We start from the raw sequence: 18,545 nt of genomic DNA, 5'->3' as shown, positions 1-18,545 counted from the left end.
CTACCTCTTCTCTCTTCCTCTCCTTCTCCACCATGGCTGAGCCGAGCCAAGGCTAAAATTCAGCTGCTTTCCACCACCTCCATCCGATTCCGCTCACCCAGTGCCGCCCCACCTCCTCCTCTACATTGTCGCACTGTTCCCTATGCGTTCCACACCGCTCCTTGGCCGGAATCGGCCGGACCTCGGCCGCCAGAAGCTCCGCAGCGACCAGCTGCATGACGTCAAGCCGCCTCCTCTACTTCTGCCTCCTTTTCCTCCTCCCGCGGGTACTGTTGCCACCGGAGGCTTCGTCGCCCTCCTGGTGCCCCCTCTCCCCACCCGACTCTTCTTACCGCCATAGGGGCCCCCACTCCGCTGCCTTGCCTATTCTCGATGCACCCTCTACCCCGATGCAGCCACCATAGTCGCCCCATGCCAACACCCGCTCACGCCTCACCCGCAGGCCAGCCTTCTGCCTCCGCAACACAGCCGCCACCGAGGCCGCAGCGGCAGCAAGGATCATTTGAGACAATTGCTGCCTATGAGCGGCCGCCACGGCCGCGTGCAGCAGGAGCACGGAGAGCGCGGCAGCGTGGAAGCATGGGGAGGTGACAGTGGTGGTGGCGGCGGGTAGAGGTAGAGCCGAGCAGAGTGGAGCAGTGGGGGTGGGGGGGTGAGCTTCATCCAGGAGCGGGAGAGAGCGGGCGGGAGGAAAGAAAGAGGGAGGGGTAAATTCCTGAGAATTGGGGTCTACTTCCTCTCTCTCTCTCCAATATGCGGACCCTATTGCCACAAAGCAAAACCACAGTAGGAAACCACTTTGAAGCGATCAAGGGGGTAATTTTTCTGGTTCGGTAAAGTTAGAGGGAATAGTTGTCTAGTTACAAGTTTAAGGGGTAAAACAAACTTCACTGTAATTTTTAATATGATCCACTTGACAGTGGAAACTCTCGGTCTCAAATAAATATGGAAACACAACAACCAGCTTCAACAACACTATGAAGGATAAACTAAAGTAACCTTATAATAAATCTGCAGCAAGTAAATGTGGATAAGTTACACGCAAAAAAATTATAGGTTATTACTTAGTTTATTTTTCATAACGGCAGAAGTGGGTTGGTAATTTGAAGCGAATTATGTACAATGGCTATTCTTATCGGCAATGACTAAATCTAGAAAATCATCGATTCGATGTTTCAACTTTTAATAGCAAATTTTAGGTTTCCTCTTTTTCTCAAGTGCATCGCAAGAGGTGACGACGAGGATCACACGGTGACTTGAATAATAAAATAGATAATAAAAAACAAAAGCATGCATCAATTGTTATGTATATGCTCGCTGAACTACCTGGAGATCAAGGTCACTAGACGGCAAGCTTTTTGACGCCTGTGAAGAGCGGATGGAGCCGCGTGGGCGGCCTGCTTGCCGGCCGTTTCCTACCGCCGGAGAGGCTGAACGGCGAAGCGGCAGCTGCAGGAAGGAGGAGGAGGAGAGGAGGCTCTCGGTTGCAGCAGCCATGGCGCTAGCTTGCGAGGCCTGTGCAGTTCAATTTGGTGTGCCGCGTGGTCGATCAGGGTATTGGGAGAGGACCAGCCACCCATGTATACACAGTATTGAATGGTGTAGGCGTCGCATCTTTCTCTGGGATCTCGCAAAAATGACAATATCGTCGTTTTCCACGCACGTTTTTCCCTAGCTATGTGCATGTCATTTTTGCCTCTCCGGATAGAACCAAGATATTGTCACCATTGCCACAATTTTCATCTCTTGCAAAAATGGTACGGTGATCTATACATTGAACCTATGGTTTTCGGACACCATAGCTGTCCCATCCTCCTCTCCTTGGCTGTAGCAGCCAGTGTTTGAAGCAGAGCAGACAGCCTTCGTCGTCCATGTCCAACAAAAGCAACGAGACACGAACAATTTTTTTTTTTTGCTGAAAAAAAATGATGCTCAGCATAGTGCCTATGTTTCGAATAGTTCATGCTTAGGTTCCAGCGCAGCGCGTCCAATTAGTAATAAAACGGATGATATTCCAGTGGCTTTTGCTATGATATCCTTCCCAGCCACGACTTTCTAATCTATTATCTTCAGTTATTTCGCATAGAAAAATAACAAATTCTGTATTGCTGGCCAGCACGTGATTCACATGCTGGGACACACACCACAGAACCAGGGATGCAAACATAGCCACTCGCTGGTGCGGCGACAGCTTCTTCACATTTGGATTCCAAACTACTGTATTCAGTGCTATCACCGTTGCTAATGCATAGAGTACAGGCACATTTTTTTGTGGTTCAAGGACCAGATCAGTCCGGAGGTGTTCAGACATGCCGCACCCGCCCACTTCAGACATGTTTGCAACATATGATGCCCAGTCGTAGTTCCTAGTTATATCCTGTGAACTGATCTACGAGCATCACGAAATCCACTTCTGCTCCTGGGAATCTATTCACATTTGGGTCGTGAAACAACACCAAACCGGTTCCAGTTTGTGCCATAGGAACGAATGCTTGGAACCGAAATCTGTTTAACCAACTCAGCATTCCCCCATCTCTTTTCAGTTGAGCAATAGAACAAGCCCGGTGTAGAGTGACCTGCACGAGATGAAACCTTGGTCGATGCTAATTTGGCGGTGGTCCAGATCCTCCAGCTATGCGCCTCCTGAGCCGGCCCCGAGTCAGCCGGATCGCCTCCTCGATGAGCGTCTCCTCAGATGGTAGTGGTGGCGGTGCGCTGCTCGTGGACACACGGGGTGGGTTGACTTGCATGGCTTCGGTGTTCTGAGGACCATTGGTGGCAGCAGCTCCAGGAGCAGGTGGTGCCTGTGGCTGGATGGGAGGCACTGCACCAGGAGGGGCAACTGGAACTGGGGGCCTTGGTGGTGCCGGAGGAACTTGGGCTTGGGCAGGCTGTGGTGGCAACGGAGGAGCCGATGGCGCGGGAACAGGTGGAGGTCCAGGGTTCACCTGCCGAGTCCGTGGTGGAGGTGGGCGCTGCTGCTGCTGCTGTCCCTGCAGAAAGGAAGTGACAGTGAAGACAATTCAGCATGGTGTGCAAATATGTAAAGTGGCACCCTCACACACCCCTAATAAATTGTTTGGTTCTCCTTTATAAACATCAGTTGAATTGAATGCATCATGTTAATTTTGCAACCGGTAAATAATTACAATTATCCAGTACAGACACCAGGAAACATGACTAGGTGCTTACAGGATAACAGGTAATGCGACAACAATCATGAAGCGCATCAATTGTCATTACAATGAACAGAATAAGGCATGTAACAATGAACAATAAGATAATCTGGTTTATCGAGTCACTAACTCTAGATAATGTTACATGTTAAAATTGTTACAAGTATTTATAGTATAGATGCATGATCAAACCATGTAGGGACCAATCCAGCACAGAGCAAAATATCCATTAATCGTTCATTTATCTGCATAACAAACGATTCACAGCCTACCACTAAAGGCTCAAAAAAACCATCATCAGTCATAAAGCCAGACTGAGACTTAATCAGGAAACACATAAAACTGAAAGGACTAGTCACCAGCTCACCAGCAAGGATAAAATGTCAACTACTGCGCATTCGGGCGAAAAAGACAATATCAACTGACATGTCACATTCACACCGTGCAACCTAAATGAAAAATGACTCCACTTGGTTTTTAATCTCATGAACTTTCCATCACCTCATGCTAGGAACTACAGAAGCGTTGAACTCCATAAAGAATTTGCTATCGGACAAGCTAGATTAAGCAGCATTCATTTTCATAATGGTTCATTGAAAAGACCTTTTTCCTGCACATATTAGGCCCTACAGCATGATGGCTCTAAATGGCCTCAATAAAAGTTAGTTTTCTTAACGAAGAATAATATGGAAATCTGATATCCTCTTCTTAAAGCTTACACAATGCAATCCAAATCCAAAACAATTGGACTTTTGGGATGTCCATGCAAGCAATGAGATGCAACAATATAGGAGCCAAGACAGACCTCACACTGAAGAATTAAAACAGTAAAGCAGATAGATGGTCCTAATGCAGAATTTACACAATAGGTATAGTATAAGAGCAAAGAATTTTAAAGACACAACAGAAGCACAGTATCCTAAGACTGCTAGGCACTAGACGAGTGGCTGCATAACATGTAGCATTAAATCACTGCCTAGGCAGATTACGGAGCAGGAAGCTACGGCAATCAGGCGCAAGATGGGAAAGTGACACAAAATCACAGGCAAATGACACCATAAACCATACCAGGGGCCACCACCCACCAATAAAAACCAATAATAGATCAATGTCCTTGAAAAATTTAGCCAGTTTTGTTTCATAGAACCGAATGTCTGTTATTTCGCAGCCTAGTTAGTGAAATAAACAGTATATCATCGGCGTAACATTAGGAGCAAGACAAATAACAAACTCAAGCCTAGGTCCTAGATAATTTGGACATAAGTTCTTCTAATCTAACTAAAGGGTACCATTGAGTGAACATCCTACCAGATACCAGGTTAAAGATCTTTCTGAAACCATGCAATACGCGGAGACATGCATGTGTCAAAACTTTCTATAATAAGTGATCAGTTAACTTGGTAACATATTTTTTACCCAAAAAAAATATTGAAGAGTTAAATCTCTCAGTGTAAGTACATGATAATTTGCATTGGTTGAAAAAGTTTGTTGAGCATGGTGGAATTGGAAAACCTAATGGTCGACATGACATGTGGAGAAATTTATTGGAGAAGACGTGCTACATGCATGACTATTTGACAAGTAACCGGTTCTGTCAATTTAAGTGCTTTTCAGCATGTTTTCAAATTCTGGATAAACCAATGATCTGAAAATAATATCTCTTCTATCCTCAATCAGCAACTAGATGCACCAGCAACATAATTAGAGTACGTTTGGGCAGGTCGATTTCATAAATTCAATATATGAGAATGCTTTTAGAAAGACAAGATAAATTCCAGGCGACATAATGAGACAAAAACATCTGAGCACAATCTCAAGAAAACCGACCTGATAGTACTATAACTGTTCAAAAACTTGGTATCACTCATGTGAGTGAAAGAATGCCAGACAGAAGAAGAGGACAGATATCTGATGCCTCATGTACTGGGAAGGGAACACTTAGGTACATACATCGACCGCATTGCAGGAGTTACAACTCTAGTCGCTAATATATTTCTAATTGCAGGGAGAAATGGCAATCAAGGAAGCAGTACCTGAGGGCGAGGTCTTTGAGATGGTGACTGTGAGGCAATATACTGCAAGATTTCATAGGACCTTGTCTGGACATAGTTTGCAACCCTCTGGAAGTAAACAACTGCCATGTCACCGGCTCTTGTCCTAAACTCAAGCAGATTTCGATCAATCTCAGTTTCATGTTTTGCGATGTATGGCTTGAAGAAAGTCTCGTACACATAGGCAGTCCCCTGAAACAAGACTCTGTTACAAATAAACCATGAGAAAAGTATATGTTAACAATTAAAAGGGACAGAATATCATACACGTGTCTTTGGATACCACAAGTACACGATAAATGCCAGCTTTGCTTCACTATACATTGGTAACCTGTTTAAGAATAGAATAAAGGGCAAGCAGGTAAGCTATCGCCCCCAATTTAAAGCATCTTAAAAGGTTACTAAAAATGGCAACTCCAAAAGAAGCATGGATGGCATTACCATGACACGAAATTTTCCCCGACTCTCTCCAGTACAGTGAGAACTGCAAGTAAAATCCTGCAAAACTCATGAACCATAAGATGAAGTGAAATACATATGGAATTTCCAATTAAAACAGAAGTGTGCATGATTTACGGACCAGTACTGACACCAGAACCGCAACTGCTCGATCTCGGGCCTGTTTAGCTCCACTGTCTTGTAGCAGTCATAGGCAGGGTATGCATATCCAAGAACAAGGCTGCAAGACAGAAAAAAAGATAGATCAAACAGGCCGGACAAAGAACATTGCGCCATTGCAACAAATGAGGGTTGGTAAAAGAAGGGGTCAGCCCACTGCTTACGTTAGAGCTCCGGTAACGAGGGAACCGATCATCTTGAGACCTGTATTGTATTAAACATCCGTTAGATTACTAGAAACGGACAAAATGCAGCATGAACGAACCGAAAGCAGAGATAACATGACATGGCTCCACAAAATCCCCCAACAGCAGGAAACGCAGGTAAACTGAATGAGGCTAATAGGCTAGTAACTGATAGCTCATATTGAGACCTCTATCCACCAACTCAGTACTGCAACCGCCACACATGTAAAAATCATCACCCAATCATGCTTGTAGTCACCCATACATACTTCGACGGGGCCCCCTTTAGCACCTAGATTTGGATTCCTGGCAACAGAGGCCACAAAGGGTGGGGGGGCACTGGAGTTCACGTGGGGCTTGAACTCCTTTTTTTTTGGCAAAAAAAGAGCTGCTCGCGGAAGCGCTAGCTTTGGGTAGAAGCCATCCAACGAAATGCGTCTCATACTGTACATGGTCAACTGAAATCGATCTGCCGCGTGCGCTGAAGAAGCAACCGCAGCGGAGGAAGAACAGCGAGGACGGGCGGACGGATTGGATTAGAGTAGACTGGTGCCGTACCGCGCAGCCGAGGAGCCCGCGACGAAGCGGATGGGAGGAGCAAACATTTGAATCGGTTGCTCGCATTGAAAGCAACAGGAGTGGGGAGCCAGTCTTAACTAGGAGCGAGCGAATCCGTACCCAGGCAAGCAAGCTAGGGTTCCTTACCGGGAGGAGACGGAACCGGCGCGGCGGGCGGGGAGCAGGCTGCGGCGCAGAGATGGAACCCCCGCCGCTCCACGGCAACCAACCCCAGCCGCAGCGGACGACAGAAGGAGGGGGGAGGGAGAAGGGAAGAATTGGAGGCGGCGTGCTCGGGGAGGAGGCGGGCCCAGCCGTCAGCGAGAGCGAGAGAGGGCCGGGCCGACACCGTGGGGGGGGGGAGAGGACAAGCATATCCTTTTCTCTCCGTTGCGCGAGTTGATTTCAAGTTGCCGAGGCGCAATCCATTCTGGGCTGGGCCTTGATTTTGGGCCGAGCGAGGACGGGCCTGGAAAGCCTGGGCTGGAACAATGTCAGGCCCGCCGCGCTTGCTTTGGTCAGGGCCGGGGCCACGAAAATGGACCCAGAGGTCGAAGGAATGAGATGCTGAGAATTCGATTTCGATGAAATTTAATTAAATATATTAATAGCTTCATATCCACATATTAGTAACATACGCTTATGCATTGGCTGGAGACATCCGTTCCTTTATTTTGAGAAAAAATAAATAAATTTTCTGCTCAATGCATCGTCGAAACAGCAGCAACAGAAAAATGCAGAGAGGGACTGTCAGTGTACTGGTGCTCGATGTCTGGTCCCATCATCACTGACACGGCCCGGCGGCCCACGAGGAAGGAGGCTGATTGATCTCATTTGGTTTGGCAACAAAACTAGCGCGCACGTTTCTTGAAAAAAAAAATTTCACGTGCATAAAGTACTAAATGGAGTCTATTTGTAAAACTTTTTTAGGAAAGGGTGTAATTTTTCGCGACGAATCTAATAATAGTAATTAATCAATGATTAGCTATAGTGATGCTACAATAACCATCCTCTAATCGCGCGGTCAAAGACTTCATTAGATTCTTCAGGATCACTAGCGCGGGAGTTCTGAAATTGATTTTGTAAACTAACTTTGTTTAATACTATAATTAGTGGTCAAAATTGTTATTATTCCTAGCACACTACAATTTTAGCGCGAACCAAACAAGACCTTTGTGCTTGTGCATCAGCAAACTTTTTTTCCTGTTTGACCAGAGTACCACTAGCACGTACTGATGTGGTGCATGCGTAGCACATGACTGGACACTAATACATGACTGGTAAGCTTAGCTTTAGGTTAACTCCATCAACAAGTCGAGTGTCTGCATTTTCTCAAAAAAAAGTCGAGTGTCTGCATTTCTACCCTAAATCTGGAGGACCTCTGGTGAGCTCTTGTTCCAGACAGACAGCATTAGCAAGCAGCAGCGGCATGGCGCATGTGCAGGACTGCAGGCGCCACCAACCGGAAACGACGCGTGAAGTGAAGCTGAAGAGGCGTTAACGCTCACGAGGAGAAACTGAAGGAGCAACCCAACCCGGCACTGCATGTCCGCCTTCAATGGCAAGATCGCGGTACAGTACAGCGATGAGGTGAGACGGGAGCAATGCGTGGGCTGTGTTTGGATGAATCCACGAAAACTTTTGCATAAAAAGACGAATGTATGCATGAAGTACTAAACGAAGTTTATTTGCAAAACCTTTTTAGGAATGGGTGTAACCTTTCGAGACGAATCTAATGAGCCAAGTTTCATCATGATTGGCTACAGTGATGCTACAGTAACCGCGCTCAATCATCCTCTAATCATGCGGTCAAAGACCTCATTAGCTAAAGCAACTGCTACAGTACCACAGTTGTGGAGGTAATTTTGTAATTAGACTTTATTTAATACCCCTAATTAGTAGTCAAAACATCGTTTCTCTTTCGTCAAAACTTTTCTACCCTCCAACCAAACATGGCCCTGGTGTTGCTCCTTGTTTCTCTGTCACGCTCAGGCAAGCCGATCGAGAGCTTCCGGATCATCGGATGCGTCTCGAGAAAAAAAAACTCGATTTTGCAGATGGAAGTCGAGGATGCATGGAATTCATAGCATGCCTCTGTTGATTGCATCAGATATTAATCACTAACCAGAGTTCAGAGGTGGGCAAGAAAGAAAGAGATATTTAACAAGTGAGATGAACGGGAAAAGCGGCCGCATCAGCAGATCACCACGCACCAATCACCATCCCGCATGTCAGTCCTACACCTTCTCTGCTCCAGGACAAGGCAAGGCAACTAGGCAAGTGCAAGGGCTTGCAGCTTTCCGTTTGTGCCCACGCCATCGCCAATCATTAACGTTCAAATGCAGCTCAAATTTATCTTTTTGTAACTGCAAGTGTAAGATAAATTTGATCGTAGAAATTTATATGTAGATGGGGTAGACCGAGATGTACATTCATGATTTTTTCAAAAAATTTTGAAGACCTTTTAGTTCAATTGCACGGTGATTTCACTAATTTCATGATTGCACCAGATCTCCAACAAAAAGCCCACGTCCCCGCACCGCGGCGCCTGCTGCCTGCTGCCCGCCGTCCTTGCCAAGCATTTACCACTCACTCACTCACCCTCTTCCTCCCTCAATTCCTCCTCCTCCGGTCCTCCCCCCTGCTGCTGCTGCTCATCAACACCGGGGGCGAGTTGAGGGAGAAGAAGAGCACAAGCAAGCAACCGCCGGCGCAGCAGCAGAGGCACCCCTCGGCCCTCGCTCCCATGCCGCTTCCGCTTTCCCTTTCCCCTGCAGCCGGCCGCTTCCTTCCAGCCCTGCCCGGCGTCTTCCTCGCCGACCCCTGTTGCTGCCGCTGCAAGGACGCATCGACGAGATGCAGATAGGAGCAGGTGCAGGTCAGTGTTCTTCGTGTGCTTGCTCGCACGCTCGGGGTTTTTCAGTTTCGGATTGGGGGAAAAAGCTTCGAATTAGGAGCAGGAAAAAGCTTCGATTTTTTTTCTTTTTATTACTCTTCGTGTGCACTGTTCTTGCGATTTCCTGGCTGGAATCGTGCGCGGATTTCAGGCGACGGTTGCAGCTTCTCCTCTTAATTCTCGCACCTACTGCTACTACTTCAATTCTTCTCTTCTGTTCCTGCCCTTTTTGCTCGATGAACTCTGCATGACTGCCCATCGTGAGATGGGGGACCTCAGGTATCTATCTGTCGGGATTAATTCGGCAGTTACTATGAAATGAAATCTACCGCTTGAAAAAGAACATAGCATTTGGGGTCAAATGTAATGATGGACAAAGGGGCTTAATTCGATCCCTATGATGATATGGTCTTGCTCCTAATGAGTAAAGTTACCATCATCTCCTTTCTTCTGTCTGTTTGGGTAAGACACGAGCATGCGTGTCAGCGAAAGTTATCATCATCTGCTTTTTCAGGAGCACAAAATCTGATTTCTTTTTTTTTTTACTTTTTTCCCCTCTCATGAGGTTCAGAAAAGATTTTATATGTTGGATCTGGATAAAGATTTGGAAATGCATTTCCTTTTTAGATTCTTGGGAGGGGTGGGGGTGGGGGTGGTCTAAGGATTCCTGAATCATTTTCAGGCAACAAAAGACCACCAGAAAAAGGAATTCCCTCTCTTTTTTTCCCCTCTCATCAGCACCTTTCCCATCATCATCCCCCTCATCAGCCTTTCCCGGCATCTGATTCCTCTGCATTCATAGGACCGAGCAGCAGCTTGTTTTTCTTTTCTTTATTATCCTATCTTTTCCTGCTGCCGCCTTTGCTTCCAGTATACTGCTGGCCTCTGGATGCTGTCTCCTTGTCCCAGTCACAACAGCCCCAGCTGCTCGCTTTGCCCTAACCATGTCTATCCATCCATGCCTCATCTCCTCTTCTCTCCTAGCATTTCTCGTGTGTACTGTGTACGTGTAGGGAGAGATAGAAGATAGAAGAGGCTAGAGAGAGATAGAGAGCTGTGAGATCTTTTTGCAGCTAGTAGTGAACCCTTTTTGGATTGGATGGTGGATACGGAGACGAGGGAGAAGCTGGTGGGTGGGCTTGGGCAGCTAGCAAGGAGACACGATAAGGAGTGCCTGCTCCTCTTCGTCTCCACCAACTGCTGGTGGTGGTATGTGCGTGCTGTTCCATTGATGCTTCTCTCCCATGTCCAGAACAGATGGTTACACACAGTGAACTAACTCTGGGACTTTCTATCTCTGTCGTCCCCAAAATGCCCCTTATCTTTTCCTAATGCGCCCTCGAAAGATCAAAGCTTTTTTGGGTCTTTTCTTCACCTGGGAGGGGCGCTGGGCCCCACTGCTCACCTTGATATAGATTTTTTAAAACAGATATAGTATTTGTGTGCTTTGTGATTGGTTTTAAGCCCCCCCCCCCCCCCCCCAAAAAAAATTGGCCCATTTTATTATTATTATTAGTTTGGACAGGACTACAGGAGTAAGGTAATATATCTAGTATTCTAGTACGAGCATTGGCTAGAGCCTAGAGCAAGTACCACCATTTAGCACTAGGTGTTGGGTAGAGACCACCACACAATTGTCTACTAGTATTAGATGATCATACAGTGGTGGCTCAAATTTCGCCGCTCCAAAAAGAATCTCCGACAGGAGCTGTAAACCATACGGTGAATTTTCCATCTTGGTTCTATGTGGCTGTAGTGCTCCTTTTGCTCTGACGTGGTTAGTTGTGTTCCTAGTGATCCCTGGCCACAAGAAACCTTTCTTTCCTGTGGAGCTGTTCCAGATTTTTCTGGTTTCGGATGGCTCAGTTGGGTGAAGTTTTCGTTGAAGAAATTTTCGAGATATGGTGATGTTGGCCTGGGTCGCAACGCTTGGCACCTACTGCCTACGTGTAGATAGATATGCACGCAAGCCTTGAAGCCTCTAGCTTCAGCTTCCTGTCCTTTTCACAGATGCTCCTTATGGAACATATGGATCCACACAGCCTGCCTGATGAAACGTCACACATGCTACTTACAGAGTTTTCATCTCCAGCTTTTCAGAACTTTGTAATGCAATCATGTAGTTCTTTAAATAAAACTGTATGATCCACTGTATTGCTGTGTTGTTGTTTTTTAGTATAGAAGTTTTATGATCCTAGATTATTTCCAAAAGGCATCAAGTGTCCCTTTCTGTTTCAATATAGTTATGAAAGCTCGTTGAAAACTGTGCTTAGTTGTTTTAACTGCTAAATCACCATGTGATTCCTAACGTCAATTGCCATTTCATGTTGTCTCAGGTTGTAACGGAAAGGATAGTGAAGGAGGAGATCACAAGGTGGCATTGAGGCAGAAGAAATTGAAGGAAAAGTCGTTCAAGTGGAGATCAACCAATAGCGACATGAACAAGGTAGAGGCAGGGGAGTCTGATGAAGTATACGATGATACAGTCCTCTGCTCTCTATCTACAGCAAGCTTCAGCAGCTTGGTTAGTCGGAAAAGAGTGAGGAACCTTGGAAAGGTAATTTTTGTTATTTGGCCTGTACCCTGTCCATGTACAGCCATTTGCTTTCTGTTCTTTATGCTTAATCTTTGTGTTCGTTTTGCTGTTTCAAAGGTGGCTGAGCATTGTGATGCTGTCGATCCTCCAGTTCCAAGAAAGTTAAGATCAGGTACCAATTGACAACTGTATTTTTTCTTTTACAAGACCAGAGAAAATGGATTTTTGGCTGCATCATATGTCAATTTTTTATTTACAGTATGGTCAACAAAGAATACCTGTTACTTTTGATTGAACGATATTTTAAGTTTAAGTGAACAAACAACATAGTTGTTAATATGTTGATTGCCTTCTATCATATAGGAGTACTAGGCGTATGGCCCGCACATTTGCGCGGCTAGTATTGAAAATCCAAAAATTCACATGTCGTTGTATTTTTACTATTTTTAAAAGATAATATTTTTTGTTACCATACATCACACTATTCATTATCGTAAATTATTTCTTATTGTTGGTTAAAATAATTCAAATATGATCTACCTATAATAACAATTTGATTTGTTGAGCTTTAATAATATTATGCATATAATTATTCTTATTTCTTTTTATTTTGGCTTATTGTTGTTAGCTTTATTTTTTATTAATAATATGTTTGTAATTGATACATAGCTAAATGGTATTTTATATTTAATTTTTCATAATGTCATTGATGGTGATTTTTAATTAGGCACAGGGGTATTTTAGGCTAATTTTTATTATAATGGCAGTGATGGGTAATTTTTATTTTTCTATTTTTCTCCGATTAACGTGGGAATTGCTAGGCCTTGAGAGCGAACGTAGAGGCTCCATTTGTTGGCCAAATAATAAAATAATAGATTTATCAGGTGGGAACAATTGCTAGTGATTCCCTAAAACCTAATCTAGCTGGTTATGTGTTTGTGGGCACTTAAATATTCAACTGTTGTTTCTTTCCAAGTGTTATGGTGCAATTGGTTGTGCATTGTCACAGTGCCATGGGTAGATTCAGTTGTGGGCTCTGAAGCTCTAAGATAACATTTCAACTTTTACCCTCCTAATTCAGCCATAAAGAAGCGAGTCGGTCGATTTGTTTCTGCATCATCTCGGCATGTCAAAAAGAGACGTAATCTTTCGGCTATCAGTGCTCAAATTTCTTTTGTGGACCAGAAAACAAGATTCAATGGAAGCTCGGTAAGAAAAGTTCCTGCTGCAATGATTCCATCGTTTATAATGAAGCAAGACTAAAAACATAAAGTGAGAGATGCACATTCTTGTTTCGTCACAGTTATTTACAGAAGAGGAGGAAGTAATCGCCGATGTTTTGCTGTCCCTATCTCAAATATCCTCTCTTAGTGAGCTCACGGTTGACAAGGCTACAGCAGATAGCTCAAATCTAAATGTTGCTTCAACTTCTTATTCAGAAGGTTTATCTTCACTCTTTTCTAATTATCATGCTCAATATTACAGTTTTAGAAAATGTTCATATTTTTTTTGTGACCGCCCCTGCAGGTGCTACTAAGGGGGGTGACGACATTGTCATACTGCCAAGTCCTGCTAATGATTTGGCTAGCCAAGCTACCTGCATAGATAAAGAAGTAGGGCGAACCAACAGCGTTCCACATGCAAATCCAGTGCCTGGTGCTACAGATCAATCGAGCAACATAAACCCACCTTCGTCAGAAAATGAGCAAATGCAGGATCTTTCTTTGGGAACTGTTGTGAATTTGCCAAGCCCATCTAAAGACTCCTCCAACAACAGGTAGACAACTGCTCGTGGATGCCCTCTGGTCCCTTATCTTGTCCTTGTGTAAGCTGCATTCTCATGTTTATTTCTGTTTGTAGCACGCCAAAGCAGCAGAAAGTGCGGTTTGATGATAGCCAGAGTTATGCAGCAAAGAAACCAGAGGCTCCTCTTTGGCTGGTACTGCACTGTTATCTGTCCGAAAGTAATGCTGTACTTTTCATTTGGTTCTAATGCTTCGTGGTCTTCTCAAATATGTTTTTTTATATAGGTGAATTCTAATAAATCTGATATCTCGCCACATGAGAGAGAAAAGGCCAAGAATATTAGCGCACAAGGTACTCCTACAATTATGGGATACCGTAACAGCTTAACTGCATTTTATTAAATACTGGTTATTATTGTTATTACTTATCTGCTAATTTGTTGCTACTGTATCAGAAATTGTGCCTCTGAGCCAGACTCCACTGCCTCGTACCGCAGATGGGTACTTAATAAAGTAATTTTCTGTTTAAGCCAATAACATCTTTTATCGTAGAGATTTTAGTTGGGTTGTTAAGAAGATGGAAAATGTATGTCCGTTTTCAGGCCTTCAAGCAAATTGACAGCTCACAAAAATACTACTTCTCAAGCCTCCAAATTTACAGCACCTGTAAATCAGGACAAGGTACATGTCAATATGTCATCTCGGTTATTAGGCTTACGTACTTTCATTTTCTTATTCAACAAATCATTTAGGAATGACCTTGGTTGATTCCTACCTAAAATTCATCGTCAAGGATTGGCTTGTGGACGCTTTCATAATTTCCTATTGTACAATTGTTTTCGTCGAGCTACAATCTAGCTACCTGAAGCTCTGAAAAAGAAATTCTACGAATTGGCTCTGAATAAATTCGCTGACAGATGTAACAGTCTTATCTGCAGCCTTCGCTGGTTAAAAATGTCGGCTCAACAAAGGCATGGAAGAGGAGTATCACCCATGTCTACGTGAGCCATGTGATCCAGATGCATATGAACAAGGAGAAGGCATCCCAAAACCAAGTGAAACCGGAGGAAACCCCACTCGCCCGCTCCTCAAGGTCTCCAAACGGCTCCACCATTCCCAAGAACAACCCACGGGATGAGAAGTTCTACACCGTGCACTTCGACGTGCAGGCCCCGGTTCAGCCATCTGCTGGCATGGGCGACACGAGTGCTGGCCGGCAAAAGATTGTGAGCGTGGCTAGTTTCGCTGCAAACGCTATCTGAATTCCTCTGAACTCTTGAACTGAAGAAGCTGCCATGCTGCATCTTTCAGGTCAGTGGTAATTTCCTGAACCTGCCCACTTCGACGGCGTTACCGCCGGGCACGCAGCATCTTCAGTATCTGCACCCCCAGATCGCGCCCCGGGGAGCGATGCCGTACCCGTTTCCTCATCTTCCCTACAGCAGAGGGCATTTGGCACCTGCTGCAGCACTCCAACAGGTACTAGGTTCTTCTTCCTCTGCACATGGATTCTTAACATGTCACCAAGTCTGTTCCAAGCTTCAAGATGGGGGGTCTGATGGCGTCGCGTCTTGCTTCTCTGGCAGATGCCGCAACAGTACATGAGCAGCATGGGCTACGCTCCGCGCCCCGGCCTCCCGGCGAGCTTGTCGGCCATGATGAAGACGCTCCACCAACTGATACCAACCCAGCAGCAGCAGCAGCAGCAGATGTGGCAGTACCATGTTTCTCAGTACCAGCCGAGGCCGGACGGCACACCGCCGCCGCCGGCAGCGTGGCACAACATGCCCTCACTGCGGCCGACGATGGCCATGCTCCCTCCCCCGGCGATGCCGCCGCAGATGGAGCTCTTCTGCGCGCCGTACCAGGGCGGCGGCTGGCAGCCGCAGCAGCTCAGGTTGATGTAGCCTTCTAGTGTTAGATATACACTACTACTGATTCAGTATATATGTAACCAGGGAGAATGCTGCTGAGGTTAAACTTACAGCAATGTCAGGAAAGGAATCCATGCTACTTCTTGTGTGATAACTTGGTGATGAAGAAGGGTTGTGCTAGAGGCTAGAGCTGAACCGGGGGCTGAACTGTAATTAACAAAATTTACCATGCCCAGCTCCAGCTGCATAACACAAGACAAGGCTCTCTGTCAGTTTAAGCTCTTTTTTTTCGTTCTGATCCTTGTTATTAGTTTTTTATTACACGTAGAGGAGAAAAGGTTGAACTTGACTGTGCAAATTAACATAGGGCTCTGAAGGTCGCCGGCGGTGGAGGAGGAGCAGCCGAGCAGGAGCACTTGTTGCCAGGAGCGGTCGCCGGCGGCGTGCTTCGGTGGCCGAGCGAGCATTGCTTGCTTGCACGTACGCGTCGGCGTCGGTCGGGCGCCTCCGTCTCTCTCGGCTGACCCCGGACCGGAGATAACTTGACCCACACTACTGGAAAACAAGCCAAAGGTCCAAGCCAAAAGTATCAGCTCATGTTGCAACCGGTACTAATAGTAGACATTGGTACCGGTTGAAACATTAGGCGGTACTCTTGGCCTGCGTCAAGCGCCGGAAAGTTACGCCGCGTCAGAAACCGGTACCAATTAAATATCAAAGATACCGGTTAATACCATGAGCCAGTTCCGATTGGTAAAAACATAAATGGAACCGGATAATAATAAGAACCGGTGCCTTTGGAGCAGCCATTAGCACCGGGTCAAGTCATGACCCGGTGCCAATGCATGCCTTGTCCGATATTTTAAAGTCCTGGCCGTCGGCACTGAGCTCTCATCTCTCTACCCCCTCATTTTTCTACCTCTCATCTCTCTCTCCCTCATCCTCGGCGCGAGGGTCTCCGCGGCGGCGAGGAGCTCCGTGGCGGGCGAGCAACTCCCGGCCGGCGAGGGTCTCCGCGGCGGCGACCGGCTCCACCTCCCCGGTCACTCTCTCTCCTCCCTTCCTCTCTCTCTCCCACGCGCGCCGCCCCTCCCTGCTCCGGCCCCTCCCCTGCTCCGCCCCCTCCCCTCCTCCCTCCACCGGCGGCCGGCACGGGCGTGGGGCGGGGCGAGCCTCCCCTGCTCCCTCCGCGCGCGCCCCTCCCCTGCTCGCCGCGGCACATCCACCGGCGGCGTCTCGGAGGCGGAGCAGGGGACCTCTCCTCCCTGCTAGCCGGCGGATCTCGGCGGCGGAGCACATCAAGGACACGGCGCAGCACGCCAAGGACCGGGCGTCGGACGCGGCGGGGCACGCGGCGGGCAAGGGCCACGACACCAAGGAGGCGACCTAGCAGAAGCCGTCCGACACCGGCAGCTACCTGGGCCAGAAGACTGACGAGGCCAAGCACAAGGCCGGCGAGACCACTGAGGCCACCAAGCACAAGGCCGGGGAGACCACCGAGGCCACCAAGCAGAAGGCCTTCGAGACCACCAAGGCCGTCAAACAGAAGACCGCCGAGGCCATCGAGGCCGCCAAGCACAAGACCGCCGAGGCCCTCGAGGCCTCCAAGCACAAGGCCGGCGAGTACGCCAAGGAGAGTGCCGTCGCCAGCAAGGACAAGACCGGCAGCGTCATCCAGTGGGCGAGCGAGAAGATGCCGCCGTGGGTGATTTTTTTTCTTTTTTTCTTATTTTTCTCGAATAGAGATGCATATCGAATTGTATGGATTGTATCTAGTGATCGATTTTTTGAATGATTTGCGAAATCTATGAATTGTATCTATATTTTGTGGTTGATTTTTTGAATGATTGGTGGGGGTGCGAGGGGAACGGGAGAGGATACGAGGGAATGGGGAGTGGATGCGGAACGCCCGTGGCGGCCTTTGGTACCGGTTGCTATTTCCAACCGGTACCGAAGAAGACTTTAGGCATCGGTTAAAAAACCCGGTATCCTAGACCAACGCCTTTGGTCTCGATTTCGGGGTACCGGTTCGAAATCCGGTACCTAAGCCTCTTTCAAACCGGTGCCTATGGCCCTTTTTCTAGTAGTGCGAGGTCGTGGCCAGGCCGCCGCGATCGGGGTCACGTGACACGCACGCGCAAGGTGCAGGGGCTGGGCCGGCCTGACGCAGTGACACATGGCCCGGGCAGGAACGCGTGTGGTGTACCGTTCGGCCGTGCGATTCGCAGATCCGTGTGTACAAAGCTAGCTAGGACAATGTACCGCCCAGTGATCAAGATCGATGGATGACACATCGGCAAGGTTTTCATCCAGATTCCTTATAGAGCTCGCGCATCGCTACCGGTAGCGGCGAACACCTGGGCGGGAGGTGGGCATGGCGGTCGGCGGCGAGGTCGCCGCCGGCCTTCTTGTTTTGGGTTGCTGGGGTTTGCCGGAGTTCCCTAGCTATAGAGGGAGGCCGGGGGGGCTGGCCGGCCCGGCGGAGGTGGCGGGCGCGGGGCGGCGAGGAACGGTGGCGGGGGCGCCGCTAGCCGGGCGGTGGGGGACGGCGGTTGGGCAGGGTCGGGGCGGGGGCAAACTGCGGCGACGAGGCTCCGGCGGCGAGGGGGAGGTCGAGACAGCGGCGGCGTGAGCCGCCGGAGACGGGTAGGGCGGCGCCGGCGGCGGGGGCGAGCTCCGGCGACGAGTTAGGGTGGTGGAGGTCGAGACGACGGCGGCGGATCCGGCGGCGTGAGCCGCCGGAGACGGGCAGGGCGGCGCCGGCAGCGGGGGCGAGCTCGGCGTGGTAGTCGTTGGAAGAAGAAGAAGCTATGAGGAGGAGGAAGAAGAAGAAGAAGAAGAAGAGTATAAGTTCGTTAGCTACTAGCGAATGCGCGCCCTGCAGTGTCCCCGGTTTTCATCCGTCA

At 47.7% G+C, this 18,545-nt stretch overlaps 2 protein-coding genes, 1 long non-coding RNA gene and 1 pseudogene across 6 annotated transcripts; 3 read left to right on the top strand and 1 right to left on the bottom strand.

The window, feature by feature from the left end:
- Window positions 1–2,038: 2,038 nt before the first annotated feature.
- LOC120654477 (putative HVA22-like protein g) lies at window positions 2,039–6,927 on the bottom strand. 2 transcript variants are annotated; one of them, XM_039932016.1, is made up of 7 exons: window positions 6,736–6,927; window positions 6,010–6,049; window positions 5,808–5,906; window positions 5,669–5,725; window positions 5,495–5,558; window positions 5,210–5,419; window positions 2,039–2,993 (listed from the first exon to the last, which is right to left on the bottom strand). In XM_039932016.1, exons 2-7 carry the CDS (start codon window positions 6,039–6,041, stop codon window positions 2,604–2,606), a joined length of 852 nt encoding a protein of 283 aa, XP_039787950.1. In that variant the 5' UTR covers window positions 6,042–6,049; window positions 6,736–6,927; the 3' UTR covers window positions 2,039–2,603. The 2 variants fall into 2 exon arrangements, with proteins under 2 accessions (XP_039787950.1, XP_039787951.1); XM_039932017.1 differs by lacking the exon at window positions 6,736–6,927 and adding an exon at window positions 6,589–6,609.
- Window positions 2,993–5,379, top strand: LOC120654478. The gene is made up of 2 exons (XR_005667076.1): window positions 2,993–5,118; window positions 5,182–5,379. It is a non-coding gene; the product is annotated as an uncharacterized LOC120654478 (long non-coding RNA).
- A 2,203-nt stretch (window positions 6,928–9,130) lies between the features above and the next one.
- LOC120654476 lies at window positions 9,131–15,923 on the top strand. Of its 3 annotated transcripts, none has more exons than XM_039932014.1 (13): window positions 9,131–9,466; window positions 11,821–12,041; window positions 12,138–12,192; window positions 13,102–13,229; window positions 13,324–13,462; window positions 13,548–13,797; window positions 13,881–13,959; window positions 14,051–14,117; window positions 14,221–14,278; window positions 14,368–14,446; window positions 14,704–14,991; window positions 15,077–15,244; window positions 15,352–15,923. In XM_039932014.1, the coding sequence occupies exons 1-13, from the start codon at window positions 9,445–9,447 to the stop codon at window positions 15,670–15,672; spliced, it is 1,875 nt and encodes a 624-aa protein (XP_039787948.1). In that variant the 5' UTR covers window positions 9,131–9,444; the 3' UTR covers window positions 15,673–15,923. The 3 variants fall into 3 exon arrangements, with proteins under 3 accessions (XP_039787948.1, XP_039787947.1, XP_039787949.1); XM_039932013.1 differs by having other exon boundaries at window positions 9,132–9,466; window positions 14,692–14,991; XM_039932015.1 differs by lacking the exon at window positions 9,131–9,466 and adding an exon at window positions 10,384–10,693 and having other exon boundaries at window positions 14,692–14,991.
- LOC120654284 lies at window positions 15,729–18,271 on the top strand (annotated as a pseudogene).
- The last annotated feature ends 274 nt before the right edge of the window (window positions 18,272–18,545 follow it).

The sequence above is a fragment of the Panicum virgatum genome, chromosome 1N, assembly GCF_016808335.1.
Source record: "Panicum virgatum strain AP13 chromosome 1N, P.virgatum_v5, whole genome shotgun sequence".
Taxonomy (NCBI): domain Eukaryota; kingdom Viridiplantae; phylum Streptophyta; class Magnoliopsida; order Poales; family Poaceae; genus Panicum; species Panicum virgatum.
Note: the sequence above shows the minus strand (reverse complement) of the source record. Positions and strands in the feature narration are given on the sequence as shown.